Source organism: Cricetulus griseus, chromosome 2, assembly GCF_003668045.3.
Source record: "Cricetulus griseus strain 17A/GY chromosome 2, alternate assembly CriGri-PICRH-1.0, whole genome shotgun sequence".
Classification (NCBI taxonomy): Eukaryota; Metazoa; Chordata; class Mammalia; order Rodentia; family Cricetidae; genus Cricetulus; species Cricetulus griseus.
In genome coordinates this window covers 327,748,856-327,769,360 of record NC_048595.1, presented here as the reverse complement: position 1 = coordinate 327,769,360, position 20,505 = coordinate 327,748,856, and the positions used below count along the sequence as shown (strand labels likewise).

Sequence of the window (20,505 nt, the reverse complement as noted above, 5' to 3'; positions counted from 1 at the left end):
GGTAACCCAAACACTGTTCCAGGACTTCTCGGAAATGCTCATATCTTCTTCACTTATCTAGCCCATTTTCTTATTGATAATGGTAGAATGGCACCAGCGTAAATCTCTTTGTATTATTTCAGTGTTGGTTTGCTTGAGACAGGGTCCTGACTCTGTAGCCCTGGTTGGCCTATAAGTCAGTATGTAGACTAGGCTAACTTTGAACTCACAGAGGACTCCACCTGCTTCTGCCTCCCAAGTGCTGAGATTCAATTACATAAATACAGTGTTTAATTGGCAAATGTTAACATTTCTTAATATCAGTATTAATTACACATCCAAATCAATTTTCAAGCAATTCTTGAGATAGTAAAAGAAAGGACACTGTGGATGAACAGTCCCTCTGTTGTGGACTAAATAACTCAGGGTAACAAACATTTAAACAGTACAATCTGGGAATTAGTTTCAGAGGAATTTCAAATCTTTTGTCCCCCACAGTCTTTGCTTTTCCCAGTGTACCTAGAACAGTTCTTAATTCTAAGTGGGTGGGAAGCACATAGTGCATGAATGGAGTGGCCGATGAATGCAGCTTCTGTTATTTTTTTCCCCTTTCGATTTTTGAATAGGAGACTTGGTACTGTGTTTGCAGAGACAAAAAGAATACAGTTACTAAACATAATGTTTCCCAAACTCACTCCCACCTTGTACGCAAACATGCACATGATGCCTTATTCTTTTCTCAGACTGGAACAAGCTGGGCTAATTCAAATCTTGTCTATATTTCGAGAGATATGGGAGATGACGACCCTGAGGATGACGAACATGATGACGAAGATGTCAGATAATAATGTCACCTTGTATTTCTTTCCTCTGATCGCCAAACACTTCACACATATTATCTCATGTATTCTAGATTGTACTGGTGTGTGTGTGTGTGTGTGTGTGTGTGTGGCGGGGCGGGGGGAGTGCTTTTCTATGCATTTACCAGAAAGACAAGATTTGCCAACCATTTATCAGCAACCCAGCGATAACTTTGTACCTGAGCAATACTCTCACCTACTTTACTCATTAACCCCTTATTCTGTGTTTGGAGCATCAAAGATTCCACCAGCAACTCTCTGTTGGTAATGAGATGCTGAGCCCTATTCACAAGGATTTGGTTCAGAAATGCCCAGGAATCAGTTCTACTGTTTGTTTGCAAATATCCCACTGGGATTTCTTGATGTAGGCAGATGGGGGAATTTTGACCCCTTTAAAACACTCTGATACAATCATTGGCAACATAGATTTTCTAAGTACATAGTAGCTTGCTATGGGCTCAATAACCAGTAGAGGGCTTTGGTCTACAGAAAATAGTGTTTAATGCTTGCTTGTAGCATTCTGCTACTGAAAGCATGGGACAGTGCCACCCCAGAACCATTGCTAGCCAAGGCAAGGCTGCTTGGGCCTGGGAAGTGCCACATTTGTTGTTAGATTATGTGTAGTAGTGGTCTGTCTGTGGATGGCAGTCCCTCATAAACACTATCATCTAACAATACCTTCAGTTGAATCCAATGTTTATAAAGTTGTTCAGGACAATACTTATTTCTAAATTTTTATTTTTCCTCAATCACTAAAAACAAACATCCCCTTCCACCTTTCCTAATGAGAATTTCAATGTTGTTTAACATTTGGGATATTTTAAAACTTCAACATACGTACAATGCAGTAATTGATAAATTTGTATGTGGTTTCATTCTTTTAAACATCTTCCTCACTTTTTCGTGTAATCAGCCCTTGAGCACAGCTCTGAGTTTATTCCATCATTTCTGCTCCCCATTAACCACCCCAGGTTAAGGTGCATTATCACTATCATGAATGCAGCTCACACTGTTTTCAGTTATCATTCCCAAATACATCTGTTCCCTCCATTGAAAATTGATCGACAGCCTGAGTTTGACCTTCAGAACCATAGAAACGTGTAAAAAAGGATTGATAGTACTGTGGGCGTGGTTGCAGCTCAGTGAAAGCACATGGCTGGCTTGCAGGAGGCTCTGGTTTCAATCCCAGCATCACAAGGATAATCAAACAAGTTATTGATGATTTTCAATTCCTCATATCACGAAATCCATGATGTTTATATAGACTCTAATAAGCTTATGCTAATCTACCTTTGCAGCCTCATGCTTACTTGCAACCATACACTTTTACCTTGAAGTAGCCTCTTTTTGTTCCCTATGCCCTGCTCATGCTTCCATGCCTCACTCCTGTTGGTTTCTGGTTTCAGGTAATCTTCACCTAACTCCTAGGAGAACACTATATTATTTTCTGTTTTGTTGTTGTCATTGATGTTCTTATTTTCTTTTTTTCCCCCATTTTCCTGAGACAATCTCACTGGCCTGGAACTTCCTATGTAGATGATGCTGGCTTCCACTTCCATAGGGATCTTTCTGTCTTCTCCTGAGTATGCTACCACACCCAGCTCACCATAGTCTTTTCTTTGGAAAGTGCTAATTAATGATCAGGCCCAGGAGCTCAGGCATGCTGATTAAATGCTTAGCCAAGGAGGAACACCTCCACCCCACTCCAGAGTTACCTAGGTAGAACTGTTTGCATCTCATAGTCTCACTCATTCTGCTTCCCTCTCTAGACTACAAATTCCTTGAAACTGGCAGTCATTTTTTTCCTCGTTTCTTGTGATTCATCATGGGCTAGAAAAGGAAAATGCCTGTTGACCAGTTGAACAATACCACCCTACTATGAATACCTTCTGGATATGAAGCATTTTGTTCATTCAGAACTTAGAATTAACTGGAGAAATGACAAAGGCTTAGAGAAATTCAGTAAATTGATGGAAATTATGGAGTGAGGAAGAGGAAAGCTGGTTTCAGACCTCGGAACCCTATGGCTGAAATTGAGCTTAGGTTTTGCTAACTAGATGAATCTTAAACCACATCCTGTTCTTTCTGCTAAAGTTCTAACAAAGGATCTGAATCAGATTCAGTGTATACACAATTGAGCTGATTAGAGCTTGTCATTTGTCTTTGCTGTTTCTAAGTCAAAGCACAACTTTAACCAATGCCTGGTGGAAAAGTCACTGTTGGATGTGGTATTTTAAAAAATCGTAAAAAGTATAACCTGACTGTCCAAATAAAAGCATGAGGAAGGCAATGCCAGCTATAAACTAAGTGAGACGTAAGGAAGCAAATAGCCTTTTACTATTCTAATAAGTTGAGCTAATAAAATAGTCATACTTACATACAGTCACACACATCTTTTCATTTTCCCCAGGGAAGTCTTTTTATTGGTGGGGGGAGGGATTTCATAAAGGTTAACTGTTTTAAAAAGAATCAGAACACCTAGGCATCATTATATGTATCAAATGCAAAGCAAAGGGCTTCAAGCAATCCATATACAATCATGTACACATGAAATCTTCATTATTTTTTCATTAAGCATTAAGACATCAGCAGCATTTTCACACACACCCAGAAACAGCCCACGGAGCACTCCATCTTTGTGGTGATTGGTGCTTTGCCACTAGACTTTCCCTTACTAAAGGAAAATTAGAAAGGCAATAGAGCATAGCCAGTGATGAGGGGGTAGGGCTTCTCTGACAATGGCTTGCCCTGCTGAGGTCCTTATACACTGACTGTAACACACACTGTAGTTCATTTTCTCCTCAGGACACATTCATCTCTCACATATATATGTAGATATATAGTTTTCCTTTTTCTCATATATATAATATAATGTATTATATATTAATAATATATACTACTCATTTTATCACACACATGCATTGGACACACAGACTAAAAAACGGAAGACTTAAACAACTACTAATATCATTACTGTTACCAAAAAATATTGGTTCCTTTTCTTTAGTGAACTGAAAGCATTTAAACAAATAGCCCCTATCCTAAAAGAAATCACTGTGCAGTTAAATACCTTGCTATTTGCCTTACCACTTTATCAGATAGAGCATCACTTTTGCTTTGTGCTTTAGAAGAATGACTGCAGAAGATTAACTTTCTTCTCATAGTGTTTTGACTAGCTACTATTTGGATACTTTACTTTTTAATCCTCTGCTTCCTGGTTGACAAAATTTGATATAAAATAAACATTCTTTTCTTAATGGAATTGAGAGTATCCAGGTTAAAATAATTGAAAGTGAAGTGGTCAGGATTTTTTCTGGACCAGAACTATGTTTACATTGTTTTATGTTTGTCAATTTCTTGTCTCCTCTATAGGGATTGAGGAGGCAATCCTACCTACTGGTTGTGTTGCTTTAATATAAGACCTTAGAGACAAAAGCCCTTTGTTTTAGGCTGGCCATTTTCCCACCTCTATGATTGCTACTAGATGTAATTCAAGTAGCCCTAACTATGAAAACATTTCCCAGTGAGAAACTGGGCCAAGATACTTTGTGATATTTAAGTCCATGTGGAAATAATCTAAAGCTGCCACTGTTACCCAGAAATTAATACTCTTTCATATTCTCTGCTGTTTCTTTAAAGCCTACATTTCTTTAAACCTAAAGCTACTTATTCTGATGGGTTATTTGATTGTCTGGGTTCAGGTGAGGGTTTAGGACCTTGGACTCAGAGAAGGGACACAGATTTATTCCCAACTCTGTCACAAAGTAGCATTTTTCTCTCAGTGGCCTCAGTTTTTCTCATCTTTACAGTAAAAAATCTAAGTAAATTTTCTCTGAGTTTTATTCCTGCATGAAAATTCTCAATTGAAGATGATTAAGAGAATGAAAACAGCAAAATTAAGAAATGCAAGGAAAGTGATACTGAGAATGACAAGTTTTTGTGAGGTGGCTGCAGGGTACATTTTTAACATTGTTTAAAAGTGAATCAAATGCTCAAAAGTACTGACTATGCCCTCATGACGTCTCTACTCCAAAAAAACAGAGCACCCTTGATGCCCACAATATCAGGGCTTGGACATTTCTGCCTCTCTGCTGCCCTCTACTGACCCAATAGACTCTTGCCTTGTGACACAAGTCACTGGCTCAGGACTTTTGCTGGTCAGCCTTCCTCTGAGGGATAGAGCCCTGGGAATGGGGAAAAAAAAGGAGGGGGGCCTTATTGAGGTCCCTAGTCTCTTGGCCCTATCTACCTTGTGAGAGATATTAAGAAGACAGTCTTCTGCAACCAGGAAGATGATCCTCAGAGAAACTCAACTTTGTTGGCACCCTGAGACTCAGACTTTAGTCTTCACGATGGTGAAAAATAAATTATATGGTTTATACATGAACATTCCAATCTGTGGTAAAGCATCCTGAATAGAAATACCCAGTTCTGTGTTCAGGGTGGATGTTAGAAACAAAACTTGAAGATGTATACCAAGTGCTGAGATATTAACAAATTTGACTCATAGCTATATGGCTAATGGTTACCACTATATAGATGAGGGCACTGAGTCAGACAAAAGGTACAAGGTCTGCTTAGGGTCACACAACTCTCACGATGGGACAAAACTGTGCTCTGGACAGGTGAAATACCCACACTGCACAATTCTAGGAGCACAGTGGTGTAGGCTATGCACATAGCAGTCTTTTTAGCTAGGACAAACCTAACAGCTGCCATGCTTCACTATTCCTTCAAATTTGAAACAAAATTTCTAAGAAGACTTATCTGAAAGCATCCTCAATGACTTTTTAAAGAAAATATTTTTCTACCCTTCCCAGGACTTGAGCGGAAGAGTTGCGAGGTTCAAAGAGTAGGCAGATGAGCCCTGAGGGAAGGGATGTATACATGTCATTATTCGTGTATATCTCAAGTTTCAGAGGGTCAAGTACCAAAGTCTCAGCCCCATTATCATTACTGCTCTCATTATTGTTATTGTTGCTAGCTTTTAGGTAATAAGTACTTGCTTTTCTAGAATCTCTGAGAAACTGGAACTTTTCCTCCCATTGTTCTCATCTCCATCATGTTCCCACCTTGGTTTGTAAAGGTTGGGAACTGAAACGTAACTCCCATTTCTTTAGTCTAGTGATTTCCTATTGTGGTCTACAATAGCTCAGCTTCTCTAAGCAGTTAATGACAGTTAATTAGTTTCCCATTCTAGATAAGATGCTTTTGTAGGTCTCAGGACACAAACTAGTGGGTGCAAATGAGGCCTTATTCACCATAATTGCCTAAGTCCAGGAGATGATAACTCCCTCTCCTGAGCATCAGGGTGATGCAAAAATTGCACCGATATCCCATGATGTCCTTTACATGTTATGACCAGTTCTGTGGCCTTGAGTGAAACCACTCTCCTGGGAAGCTGGTTTGGGCACCATCAATGTGATGGTGGTGTGGGGGTGGGGGGAAATGACACTGACCACTGAGAAACCAACCATTTCTTGTTGGACACAAATTACACTCGTACCCTAAATTGTTCCTTTGGGAAGATGTTACTCTAGTTATGAGGTAGTGACATGTACCCTTAAGACAAAATAGCATCCAAGACCAAATATTCTGCTCTAATCCCAACTATGATCTTGCCTGTTGTGCAAGGGGTTGGGGAAGGGCAGCCCCTTTCCAGAGGATGCACTGAATGCCTGAGCAGGGTCCTGAGGCTTCATGGAGTTTTGATCGTGAGTAACACCATGCATGTGCACACAAAACATGACTGTTCACCCCTCACTGTCCTCAGGAAGCTGCATAGCAAAGAAGGACCCATTATATATGGCCATCTTTGTTCAGGCTCAGTTATACTGAATCGGAGTGTCTAAAGGAACAATTTGTCACTTAGATTATTTTTTGCAGGTAGGAACCTTTACTGTTCATTTCTTGATTAAGATCAAAAGCCAAAATGAAGAACCGCACACAGACTAAAACCTTACAATGTGAAGTCATCACAAAGCAGGATCAGAAGAGAGAACCAGGGAAGAGAGAACTGATAACTTAATAGTCATTAAAATGTGATTCCTTATTTGATGGAACACTCAAGAAAGACAACAACATTAACAACTATTTCAGAATTATCTGGGATCTGGTTGCCATAGGAAAGGTCAACATGTCAAGACAGAGTTAATTTTCCACAAGGCATATTCACTAAAAATCACATAAGGGCCTCCTCCTCATTTTATGGATTGAAGCTTAAGGAAGATACTTGAGCCCCCCCAAACCCCCCCCTGCCAAAATTTGTCTAGTTTAGAGAATATGCTAATTTTCTTCTGGTAATAATTTTAGAAATAGTGGGTTTTCTTTTCCAGGCAATTATTTTAATGAATCAACTGGGGTTTCAAGAAACAATTAAATAAGCTTTGGTCTCAAGTTCAGCAAAATGAGATCATTCATTCTGGATTGGATCAGCTGAGGCCAAGTCTCTTGTCCAAACCAGAACAGCAGGATTGGGGTAGTTTTTTCTTTCTTTTGCATTGTCTTTCCCAAAAATCTTCAGGTCCTTTTCGTGTGTGTGTGTGTGTGTGTGTGTGTGTGTGTGTGTGTGTGTGTGTGTGTGTGTGTGAACATGCATGTGTGTGTAGAAGCAGAAGTCAATGCTGATCATTCCCTTATTCACTCTCCATCTGATATTTTTAGATAGGATCTCTCTCACTGGGACCCAGGGCTTTCTGGTTGTGTTAGGCTGGTTAGTCAGTGAGCCCCAGCAGTCCTCCTATTTCTCTACCCCAGCACTGTATTACAGGTGTCCTGCACCATGCCCAGAGTTTTATGCAAATGCTGGAGTCCTCCTGTTTGTGTGACAAACACTTCATGAAAAAAGCCATTTCTTGAGTCCTGAGTCCAGTTCTTATTATATGGGAATATATATATATATATATATATATATATATATATATATATATATATGGAGAGAGAGAGAGAGAGAGAGAGAGAGAGAGAGAGAGAGAGAGATCTCACAACTTTTAAAGTTGTTCTCAGTTCTCCGAGTTCCAGCGAGAACTCATGGAATAGTAATAATTTCTCTTGTTCAGAAAACTTGGCATTGAATAATCAGGAATGTATCCTTTTACATTTTTAAACATTTATTTATTTTTGTGTGTGCTTGCATGTTTTTTTGTGTCCATGTATGTTCCTGTATATGTGCCATGTGGACAGGTGGAGGTCAGAAGTCAACTTGTGAAAGTTGGTTCTATTTCTAGCATGTGGGTACTGGGGCTTGAACTCAGATTGTCAGGCTTAGAAACAATCATCTTTCCCTGCTGAGCCCTCTTGCCAGCCCCAATTGTTTGTTTGTTTTTGCTGGATTTGTTTGTTTTATAAAACAGTTCTCATTACGTTGCTTGGGATAACTTCAAACTTGATATGTCATGGCCTGGGCTGATCTCAAACTCACAATCCCCCTCTCTTAGTCCTCCAAGTGTAAGGATTGTAGGCATGTGCCACCATGCCTGGATTTATGCTTTCCTTGTAACTAAGCTATGTTGCTAGATATTCAGATCACACTGAGAATCTACACAGCAATACAGGTAATCATTGTACAAGTAACACAGCCCCTCCAGATACAAGTGTCCCTGGTAAGCACCAGCAGCTCTGTAAAAACATGGTAGGTCCATCAGGAAATATTTCCCAATGAATAGCACAAATGCAAACACATGAGACAGCAGTTCTCAACCTGTGGGTTGTGACCCCTTTGTGGGGGAGTCAAATGACCCTTTCACAGGGGTCCCACATCAGATGTCCTGCATATCAGATATTTACATTACTGTTGATAGCAGTAGCAAAATTACAGTGATGAAGTAACGACAAAAAAACATTTTGTGTCTGGGGTCACCAAAGGATGTGGAGCTGTATTAAAGGATCGCAGTGCTAGGAAGGCTGAGAGCCACACTGTGAGACCAATGAAAGGAAGCACAGAGGAGTAAAGATCATTTCTTTAAAAGTTTACAATTGCAGAGTAACATGGCTGTTGGGAAGAGGTCATGGGCAAAGGCTCGGTGAACCTCTTCCCAGACGAAGAAACTCCCACACGTCTCTTACCTGTGATGGTGGCTTTGTTGATGGATGGTTGATTGCACATGGGTGATCTTCTAACAAAGAGAGAAAACACAAAATAGTAAGTGTGTGGTGCTTTTTGATGTCTGTACCCTGAGTTGTTTAGAACATGCCAGTCTCATCTAAAGAATTATTTTAAAGTTGTGACATGAGCATAAATACTACATTCATATTAGCCTGGAAAGTCCTTAGACACTCATTCAATGTGGCTCAGACTACAGATGGGAAAAGAGGGAATTAATAGAAAAAGTCAGCTTGAATCTTGTGGGTTGGACACTGGGGGAGATAAAACAGACAGGAAGATCATAGGGCTGTGTCTGGAGAGGGCATTCTTATTGGCTGGCATTCATGTATTAAATTAACAAACAGACTTTCTGAATGTGGAAATGTGGTCAATTTATAATAGTTTTCTCTGATGCAGTATTAGAAACTTATTTCTGGCTTATAGTCTCATGATATCTTGCACATCACCAGGAGTGAATGGTTCTTTCTAAACAATCCTGCAAATGGAGAAGGTATGTGAATGTTTTTCTTTTCCAGTTTCTTCATTGAGAAGCATCTCTGGCATGTTTGTTAGAGAGGCATATTAATAGCATGTCTACACAGATGCCTTAGAAAGTTTGTGTCTTATAAACCCATTGTACTTCAAGAGACACCATTTGGTATTCTTCATGTTTCTTCAGATGTTTGCCACTCCCACAAGACAATTATAAACACCTTTAGGAACATGCCTGCTATGCCATTAACCCGTTTTCTCTGTGAAGGTCAACACAATGCATATAGTATTCATTTGGTCAGTGCTAACCAAATTATGTTGAAAAGAAGAATCATTTATGAGACATCCATTAAACAATTTGGAAATAAGAGCCCGGATAGCTCAGTCGGTAGAGCATCAAACAATTTGGAAGTAAAACTTTTCAGTTATTCCATATAACTGGCAGTCTTCAAAGGACAGCAGCATTTAAAAATTCTTCAAGAAACAGACATGGTGCAAGATGTCTGCAAAAACATCTAAGGCCTTTTTCATGTTGTGCATGTGTGTGCAACCATTGGCTTTTTCCAGTGGTTAACACTCACTAAGCCCCGCACTGTGTACTTGAAGTGAGTTTTCTCACTTAATCCTTATGACAAGCCTCAAGGCTGGTGAGCTGATTGTGTGTAGCTTGCTGGTGAAGAAAGCAGTGAGGTTTTATACTTTGAAAGTTTCAGAGTATCCAAGCTGAGATTTGAACTAGAGGACTGGCACACTAATGCCATACTCTGCTCTGCTGTCTTATATTACGTGTGTGTGTGTGTGTGTGTGTGTGTGTGTGTGTGTGTGTGTGTGTGTGTGTGTGTGTGTGTGTGTGTGTGTGTGTGTATGATAGAGAGAGACACAGCACACACAGAGAGATCTGGACAGTCACACATATGTGCAGATTGTGGCTAATTCTTGACAGCTACCTTACTGATAGGCCACATCTCTAACCTGAGCTTCAGGACACTTAGGAAACCAGCCTTTACATTTATGTAGGCTTTCACTGGCTCCACTCAATTGCACCACTGTTCTTATGTTTATTGGTGCATGTTCTGTATTCAAATTTTGTATATGACTGAAAACGTACAGAGATTTACACCTGTATTATTTTATAGTTTTATTATAAAATAAAACGTGCCAATGTGAACCTGATAAATGCTTCATAAAACAAGAATTTGATGTTTTAGACAGCTGCTCTGTCTAAACAGCCGAAGCATGGTTCTGTTCTTGCTGAAAGTTTATTGTACATGTGTGACAGCATGTGCAGGGTTACATTGTTAGAGACTAGAATTCATTCAAGTAAGTTATATATTGATAAGGATTTTCACTCACTCCTTGCTCAGGAAAACTTTAGAAAGTATTCCCTTGGCATAGGAAAAACAAATGAAGATGTCATGCTTTTCTATAGTTTTAGAAAGTGAAATCATTGCCTTGTTACTATTTATCTTTTCCTAGGATCAGTTTTGTGGCTTACATGTGGGAACACGCCACCTCAAAGAGTAAGAAAAACCCATAAATATGGATCACTAAATACATATAGACATTGGTATATCATTTGATGAAGAATGAGTCAAACTTCACTTCTGGGATATATATGGCAAGAGAGAGAAGTGGTAGAAATTAACAGTGGGTTTAAAAATGTCAGTGATGACCTCAGGTCACCCATCTGGGGTCAAGCCTAGGGCACATTCTCCCTCAAAGCCTTTCCTAGAGAAAAAAGGCACATCCCCTCCTCTAAGTGTTTTGATGAACTTGGAAATGTTCCAGAGCCCTCTAGAGCAGCTGTTCTCAACCAATGGGTCATCAACTTTTTTGCAAACCCCCATCTCTAAAAATATTTACATTATGATTCCTAACAGTAGCAAAATCACAGTTATGAAGTAATAACAAAAATAATTTTATGGTTGGGGGTCACCACAACATGAGAAACTATATTAAAGGGTCACAGCACTAGGAAGGTTGAGAACCACTGCTCTCAAGTCATTTTACAATGTGCTTTCTGGCTGTCCCTGAACAGAACCAGTTGTCAGGGGTTGATTCCTGAAGTATGATGGCCCAGGAATCTGATTTAACTTTAACCAGTAGATGAGGTACACATCTGTACTGTCTAAATGTGCTGGCTCTTTTTGTAGTCTGCTGTATAACTGTTTGCTTTGGTAGCCACCAATCAACATTGGTATTGTACCGTCAGTCGAGCTAGATGGACATTCCAGGGTTAGCTATGACTTCCTGACTTTCCTCTTTCCATTTCAATCAGCTCTGTCCCTGAAAATCTGCTTGGTATAGAATGGGCATCTCTTCAGAGACACGAGGGTCAGTATGATGCCCTCACACCTGTCATACCTCACACCTGTCAGACCAACTGTTATGAGTTCAAATGCTGCTTACCGAGGCAACAGTATCTGAAGGAGACTTGAAGTTTGTTTCTTATTTGCCTTTTAAAGATAAAGGGCTACATTTCTTAGTGGAAATTTGCAAGGGAATAACTTGATTTTCCCTGCTGAACTGAGACTTTACAAAAGTGAGGCAACTGTTCCTATACAGTGCCTAAAAGTGAAAAGCCCAAGATGCTTGATGAGGTCAGCATGATATGGTACGGCCATGCTGCACAAAAAGTGCCACTGGCCAGAAATGGATTCCTCCAAGCAGACGCCTGACTGCAAATGATTTACTACCCCTTGACTATTAGCAGCACCTGCAGGGTGGTGGCACTGTGTTAGGATGGGAGCTGGGGTTACCGATGTGAACAAACTACAACCTGTGGTTAATTTCCAAAGTAAGTAGGACCCGTGATAGTGCTATGAGTGTTAACAGCAGAGGCCCTACACTTCCAGGTGCCTTCTGACAAGATGGGATCAGTGCATTCACTCGTCAAACACCAGAGTAATTCTAGAAAATGAAGTAGGTATTGTATGAGACAGAGCACATGGCTGGACAACAGCCGTGGTTCACAGATGTCTAATGTATTGTCTTGAGTTCAGTTCAAGCTGGGAAGACACTAACGGTTCAGGCAGAAGGGGAGGGAGAGAATGAAGCTTACTTGCTGGGTGCCCGATCTTGCAAATTAGTTAATGCAGCAAAGTTGTTTCGCACGGTTCGCAGGCTGGCCAAGACCTATGGCAAAAAGAGAATTCTTTAGGGTTCCTGAACTGGGGCCAGTTAGAATGCAGCTAAACATGTTTTTTAATGAAGACATTTTTATATTGCTTGCAACTCAGTTTCATATACCATTACAGAATCTTTCAGAACTTAGGAAAAATTTCAATCCTGTTATATGAAACCCAGGGAGGTTAGATTCCCAGATTTTTATAGAAACCCCTCTCACTGGCTTTGCTTTTCTTAACAGTAGCAGCAGTAGCCACACATCCTTTAGTTGTCTATACAATGTCCCCAGAAATTGCAATTACGGCATACTATAATATAAAACACTATGAAAGTCTCAATTTAGTGATTAAAACATAAATTAGTCCTGAATTCTCTTAGAAAATTCTTCAAGATTCCTATGATCTCAGATCATCAGGCTAAGTAAATCTTCAGTTGTTTTCCCATCTTTGCACAGGTCTATACTAGCTAGTTAGTCCACAGATACTCTTTGCCTTTGGAGCGACTGTGTACATTGTGGAACATAAGAAGTCCCCAGAGAGACAGAGAGACAGACGTTGATCACAGAAAACACCAGTGCTCTATACAAAGGGTACTTTTCCATACACTTCCTAGAACAAAGAAAGTGCTCAGTAAGATTGCTTTGAAGAAATGAATACACTGTATCTGCATGTATGTGAATATACCAGGAAGTAGATGGCCCCACCTCTGCTAGCTTCTTTATCCTAACTCCTGCTAGAAACAGATGTCTAAGGGATGGAAGTGCATCCCAGAGAGAAGTTACCAGAGCCTGATGACCCCCATTTTCTCCTACAACAGGCTACTTTCCTCAGGGGCAGAATCTTTAGTAAGATTAAGGGTGCCAATAAGACTTCGGTGCTTATCAGAGCTCTGAGTTTGTAAAAACCACACAATTCCCATACCCTGGTACATGTCATGTATTGAATCACATACTTGGACAAGCTATGACACCTCCTGTACCCCAATTTTCTGTGAGTTAAGCAGAGATAGTTGTTTGATAGGGTTGTTGAGAAGGTTAAAGGAAACTACAGGTTAGTGCCAAGAATATTGTCTAAGCAAAAAGTATATGGTGACTGTGTGTCCATTGTGGAAACTTCCAGTTAATTATCTGGCACACAGAAGTTAGCATAATGCTTATCAGTGGCAATACATGGAACTCTCAGATTTTTTATTGACCTAGGGTTTCAAGAACTGTGCCTGGAGTCTCTTCATGGGACAGTGATCCAGAGGAAAGCCACTCTGTGTCTCAGGCATTTGTTTTTGGAAGTTGACTGGAACTTGTGCAAGTCAAAGGGAGCTGTTTATGCTCTGTAGCAGTGACCTTCAGCGGTCCCCCTGAAGGAGTTCATGGTGCCTCCTAGGAAGTCAGCCAGTCACTGGAAAACCTGGCTCATTATCACACACAGCTCGGAAAGGTCACACTGCCTGTGACAGAGTATCCAAATAGCTAGCTGCTGACGTCAGACCACAGTGACTTTCATGAGGCATGAAATTCTGAATGATGCAGAAGTAAATGGATTAATGATCTAGTCGTGAAATCACGCTGGCTTAATTTGTGTTTTAAGATGTGAATATCAAACATGTCGCCAAAGCATTGGGATAAAATCATTGCATCAGCTAAGGACTCCCTTTTCTAGACCAAGATTTTAACCTCAGTATTTTAAGATTTTTTTTCTCAAATGCACTTAAGTTCAGTGCATTTGGCCACTGGGTAATATAAGCAGGAACTGAGTATTTCATTTCTGTAGGAAATGTTTTGCAGGTAATTCATAGTTTTTTGATCATTTGAACAAAAACAAAGCATTAGCCCATTAAGTAAGACATTTGTTCATGAACAAAATATCTTCACTGTATAGCCCTGGGTGGCCTAAAATTCAATATACAAGACCACACTGGCCTCCAATTCAGGGATCTGCCTGCTCCACTCCTGGCTTGCTGGAGTAAAAGGTACCTGCTGTCACACCTGGCCTATAGAAAGTATTTAAACTTTTGTTATTCTTGTAATATATTAAACTGAATTATTTGCTTGGTTTTTATCATGTAAGTTTTATATATTTATTTTAAATAATTCCTATCTTTGGATGTTGAAGAATTTAACCAGAAAAAAAGACAAAGCTTGCTTTATATGATTTATATTTGAATGTTAAAAGTATCTCCCACTCTGTAACCTATATGGTGGTGGCAGAAATGTAAGTAGAAGTTTTCCATATGAGTCTACCATATATGATGATGCCCTGGGTCTGGGTGATTGACTCTAGCATTCTTCATACAAATATCATGAAGTTTTTCTCAAACACTCTCCTCTCTGGACATAAGGAAGCAAGCCTTGCCAGACAATGAGGAAAAGAGGATCTGGGCTCACAAGGACCCTGGGGTGAGGGTTTAAGTTCATGGATTCTCTTCCATTCCAGGGCAGCTCTCTGCCATATATTCAGCCCCAGCATCAGAAGCTGAAATTCACACTCTGCAAGGCCTAAGATGTTCTTCTCTCTTTAACTCTTATTATCAAAGAGTCCCCACAGTTTATTCTAGATGGCTTAGGCTTAGGAAATTAAAATCATTCCTTCCTCCTTTTCCACTCCCAGTAAACATAGAATTGTTTAAGGAAAACAAACAAGCAAGCAAAAACCTAGCCAAACAAACATGGGAATGTTGAAAAAATATAAATCTTACAATGAATAGTGATAACATTACAGGAAAAAAATGGCCATTGGCCATGGAATGAGAATATTCACACACACAATTCTCAGGGTCTTTTAGGTTCTTTCAAGCAATTCTTAGCCAATAGGATTCACTGAAGTTGGCAGAAAAATGCTGGTTTCATTAAACAGCTTAAGTGAACAAATGGAAATTTTTTCTGGATCATTTTTCCAGTCCATACATAGCTTATGCCATTGGGTGGCAGTAGAACACAGACTGTGAGCTACAGGGCAGGGAGGAGGTCCTGTGTCCTTGTGAGGTCAAACACACTTCCTTACTTAGGCTTCACCTGGGGGGTGGAATTAGTGGGTATTTATTTACGGATAAAAAAGCTACTCTGGTTGAAAAATCAAACCTCTCTCCAAGTTATACTTTTATTAAAACACATGAAGTGATTGTTTCTGTTATGTCAGAAATGCCTTGTAAGAACAGAGCTATCTAGAAGGATGTAATTCATGCTTATATTGTTTGGTTGGTTGGTTTTGAAGTAAAAGTTGAACATAAAGCAACTGAAATGAGACAATGATCTTCTCCCTTTGCCCAGCAGAGGTCCCTGTGTATTCAGTGAATTTGGCTACAAGATCACTGCCACTAGGTGCAATGGGAAGAGACATACAGCTTAAAATATATTGGTGATGACCTATTACTAATGGAACAATAATTCTCAATCGTGTTAACAACTACTGTATCTTTTTTTTCCCTCTGAAACTATCTAGGTGTTGTAGTTTGTTTGACATAAACAAAATGATGCAATTGTTCCTACCCCATGTGTTGGGTTGTTTTCAGAGCAGGCGTGTCCCCTGCATATGAAGGACATAAGGATGTTGTTTCCAGAGAGGGACCCAGGTTTTGGAGTCACAAAGAAGAGGGGAAGCAGCAGCTGACTACAGAGGCAGCTTCCAGCTTCCAGGACAGCTTTAATTCTTGTGTTCATAAGCCCTAAGGACTCTGGCTAAATTGTTATTATGCTCAAAGGGAAGAAAAGAGTGGGGGGCGTGAGGAGCAGTCCAGTGGTCTGCCTCTGGACACTAGACTTCATGACTGAGGAAATAAACCAAATGACTTGAGCATTGAAAAGATTCATTCTAAAATAAAATACACAAATTAATTAAGGCTAGCATTGTTTCCTGTGTGTCAGAGAGCCTCAGAGCTTATGTGAGAAAGTTCAAAAACTTTAGCATATAAGAGTTCAGATGCTAGTCAATACCTAAATCTTGTTATGATTTGGATATTAGAATAAAACATGGAAAGACTCTTAGACTTCTTTCGAATAATTAGATCTACCCAAGAAGTTTGAAGTCCCTTGTTGCTCAACAAAACAACTGGTCCTCAACCATCTATATACATTCCCAAACACTTTAGGTCATTTTAACATCTCATATCTATGCCATGGAGTTGAAACATTTTTGTCTCTTATGCACGAACACAAATGTGTCACTCAGCTAAATATTTTTACAAATAACATGTAAAAAAGGAAGTAAATAAAGTATCGGGTTGAATGGGACTATTGAATTTCAAACACAGATCATAAACTAATTATACTAGATGTAATTTAATCCACGATACATACAGTCTTCTCCTTCAGGTGCTAATTCCAGTTAGGGAAATAGGGGCTTGCTGAGTACTATCTCCCTTAGGTAATTTGTTATCTGAAGAAGCGACACTGTTTGGGTCTAACAGCCTTACCCAAAGCATATCTGTGGGCCTAAGGTTACATTCTTCATCATTGCCCTTTAATTATTTGAATGAGCCAAACAATTTGCATCTTCATACTCCTGTGTGGTAAAGTCACATTAAGGGTCAGAATAAAATCCTCACATCAAATGTGTAAATCTGTGTGAAGCCTTCACACTCCAAGCTGTGCTTACCTGAGCAAATGGAGTCACAATCAAGTCATCTCCATGTCTGAAAAACAAACCAAATCCAGTGTTAGATGTCTCCAACAATGCTCTGTCCACTTTTGATCAATTTTAAATGGTGTGTTCTATTGGAAGAAAATCCCACTGGGAATTACAGTAATTCCATCTTTCTCTTCAGTACATGTCCTTCCCAGCCAGTGGGTTGAAGACATGTCTTCTGGATGTTAACCATTGTCCATCTCTCTTGGTCTAAAGAGGGGATCCTTTATTACCAACCAATGTCAGTGTTGCTTTTTAGGCACAAAGTAGTGCAGTAAGTAGAGAAGGGCCCTGAGCTCTGGGCCTACACTTTACTCTTGACTTCTCATTGCAGAAGTTATCCAGGGAGGAATGCCTGCAAAGAACCAGCTACAGCAGTGGCTTCTGTGAGAGTACCCTGGGCCATCTAACATTTGTAGGTGATTAGCATCAAGTGATCTGTATTTGGTCATGTGTAAGCCTTGGATAGGCCAGGAGCTGAACATGACATAGGACTGCATCATGCACTAATAAAAACCCCCGGAAACTTTTTCAACCGACTTGTGTTCCAGCGCCTGTACTTACAGGGGAATATTACCCTGTGAGTGCTGTTGCTACAGTAATGTCAGCTCCAGTAGATGGGGGGATATAAGAGCAAGGTGCCCTTGTGACATGTCTTGGAGAAGCAGGAAAATGCACAAAGCCATGCGACATTCTTCTTGAAACAAGTGAGAAACTGGGACCTGGGACTCTGCAGTATTTTCTCAGCATGAATAAGTCGACGAAAGGATGTCCCAGATCATAATAGGCCATTTCTTAATCTAGCCAGTTACAAGCTGTTTTATTTAATCATTTCTTTTTACTTATCTTGAAAGATAGAGGCTTGCTTGGTATATAAGGCTGATCTTAAATTTTTGATGCTCCCACCCTGTGAGTGCTGGGATTTCTGGTGTTAACTGCCACTTGCCACTTCAGAAAGGATTTTTCTTCTTTTAGAAAAGATTTTTGAATTAAGTGAATATAGTTATTTTACACATCTATTTCCTTGACATAATCCTTACTGAGGGCTGTTCACTTGAATTATCAATTTGTTCCCAAACATCTGAAAGGGACCCAAGTCCTCAAACCAATACCTATGAGTCATGCAGTACAAGGAGCTCAGGGATGCTACCAATAATGGGTTAATGATGATAAGACCACCATGGAGGAAAACAGACTTCTATCTAGGGAATACTAGAGAAGGGAACAAATGCAGAAACATCTGGGACAGATAGAGTAAGCCACTGCAATCACTGTGGAAGTTAATGGTCACGCTGGTCTTTAGTCTTGTGATGTGGAAAGAGGTGCTCTATGCCTGCTCACCTACACTGGTCTCCCTGAGCTAAGTGAAAGCCTGTGGCCACAAGAAATCCCACTTCTCCCCTCTTCCAAGAGAAGGACATGCTGGCTACAGGAGACCTGGAGGACAGGCTCAATGGCATGTGTTGACAATAGAAATGGCAGTCCTTCCATTCTCCATGCCTTGGCCATCTTTCCTTGTCTGTGCTCCTTGCTACACTATTTTCCAGTCTCATTTCTGAACTAAAAAGCCAGAAACACAGACAGGAAACCATGAGATGCAAAAGCAAACTTTCTTATATACAGCACTTCAATAGGAGATGGGCACTGCCATCTAGAAGACTAAGTTCCTTCTTTAACTGTTTCCAGACTGTGGGGATTTAGAGATATTGCCTCTTGTCAGTTTCAGTGCTGGAGGCCTTTATTGTGGTTTCTTTTCCTGTTATTTCCCTTCCTTCCTCCTTTCCTTCCTCCTTTCCTTCCTTCCTTCCTTTCTTCCTTCCTTCCTTCCTTCCTTCCTTCCTTCCTTCCTTCCTTCCTTCCTTCCTTCTTTCCTTCCTTCCTCCCTTCCTTCCTTCCACAGCCTGACTGCAGTTTCCCCCTCCCTTCTCTCTTTCTTTCTCCTCCTTTTTAAAACTTAGACAAATTCTTATCATGTAACTCTGGCTGGGATGGAACTTGCTTTGTAGATCAGGCTAGCCTTGAACTCACAGAGATCCGCCTGCCTCTGCCTACTGGATGCTGGGATAAAAGCCATGCCCCACCAAGCCTAGCTACCTGTTATTTCTTAAAGTAAGATTTTCAATCTGGACCCGATGGTACAGGTCCACAATCCCTGCTACTCATGGAGCTGAGGCAGAAGTAACAAACATGCAGTGCCTGGTTGCACTACAGGATGAGTAGAAGGACAGCCTGGGCAACTTTGCAAGATACTGTCTCAAAAATAAAAATATATTTAAAGGTATAATAAATAGCCCAATAGTTCACTGGGAGCATGCTTACCTGTGCTCTTTGCTAGTAGCAAGTACACACACACACACACACACACACACACACACACACACACACACAAACACACACAGAAAGACGGAAAGACACATGCACATACACACACAGAGAGAAGCAGACACACACATGCACAAACACACACACATGCACAAACACACACACACATGCATGCATGCAAGAATGCACACGCAAACACTGACAGACAGACATACAATGAAAGAATATTTACTTTTGGATCTGGACAATAGATATCTAACATTCTTATAAACAGGGCACAAGAATTCTGAGGAAGGCATATGATAGATACTTAGATACTGATATCTGGAAGTTAACATGTATGTTATACATATTATATAGCATATGTGTATATTATATGTGTAAAGAGAATTCTCAGGCTCTAGTTTTCTTATTATAAACATTTATTTTTACACTAAGTTTCAAAAAGTCAAAAACTGTCCTGGGGAGGGGCAAAATCCCACCAATTACCTATACCCAGGAATTCAGAAAAGTGGCCTGTTTTTCCTATTCTTCTCCACAGGGAAATTTGTATCAGACATCAGCCCTGTAAATATTACATATGACTTCATATAATCAGAAAATACCAACTAGGGGCTGTGGATGCAGCTTAGTGATAGAGCAGTTATTTAGCATGAGTAAGGAGGACCTGGGTTTCACCCTTGGCATCCCACCACCCAGATATCTCTAAATCCATATATTTTTATCATCTAGCTTCAGAAAATGTCATGACCTTAGAAGGCACTTGGTATTCTAATACATAAAATACCTCCTCACTTCTAGTTAACATTTTAATAATTAATAAATAACTCCATCACAAGAAGTCAAATAACCACATTATAAAGAATCACAGGCACTCTCAAGGAAAAATGTACCAATGATTGACAGGTGCTTAAAAGCACTCAGCACTGGAAAAATGCAAATTTAAACCAATATATAAACTCTCACTTCTTAGAGGTTAATTTTATTTTAAAAGGCAAAAGTTGCCAGGCAGTGGTAGCACATGCCT

The 20,505-nt window shown here is 40.0% G+C and overlaps 1 protein-coding gene across 1 annotated transcript in view; it reads right to left on the bottom strand.

Moving 5' to 3' along the window:
• The window catches only part of Pde4d (phosphodiesterase 4D), a 1,264,694-nt gene that overhangs the window by 161,769 nt on the left and 1,082,420 nt on the right, over positions 1-20,505 (bottom strand). Inside the window, exons 6-8 of the mRNA XM_027401493.2 lie at positions 17,127-17,163; positions 12,476-12,549; positions 8,904-8,953 (exon numbers count right to left, since the gene is read on the bottom strand). Coding sequence (XP_027257294.1) covers positions 8,904-8,953; positions 12,476-12,549; positions 17,127-17,163 — 161 coding nt within the window. The remainder of the gene's footprint in view (positions 1-8,903; positions 8,954-12,475; positions 12,550-17,126; positions 17,164-20,505) is intronic.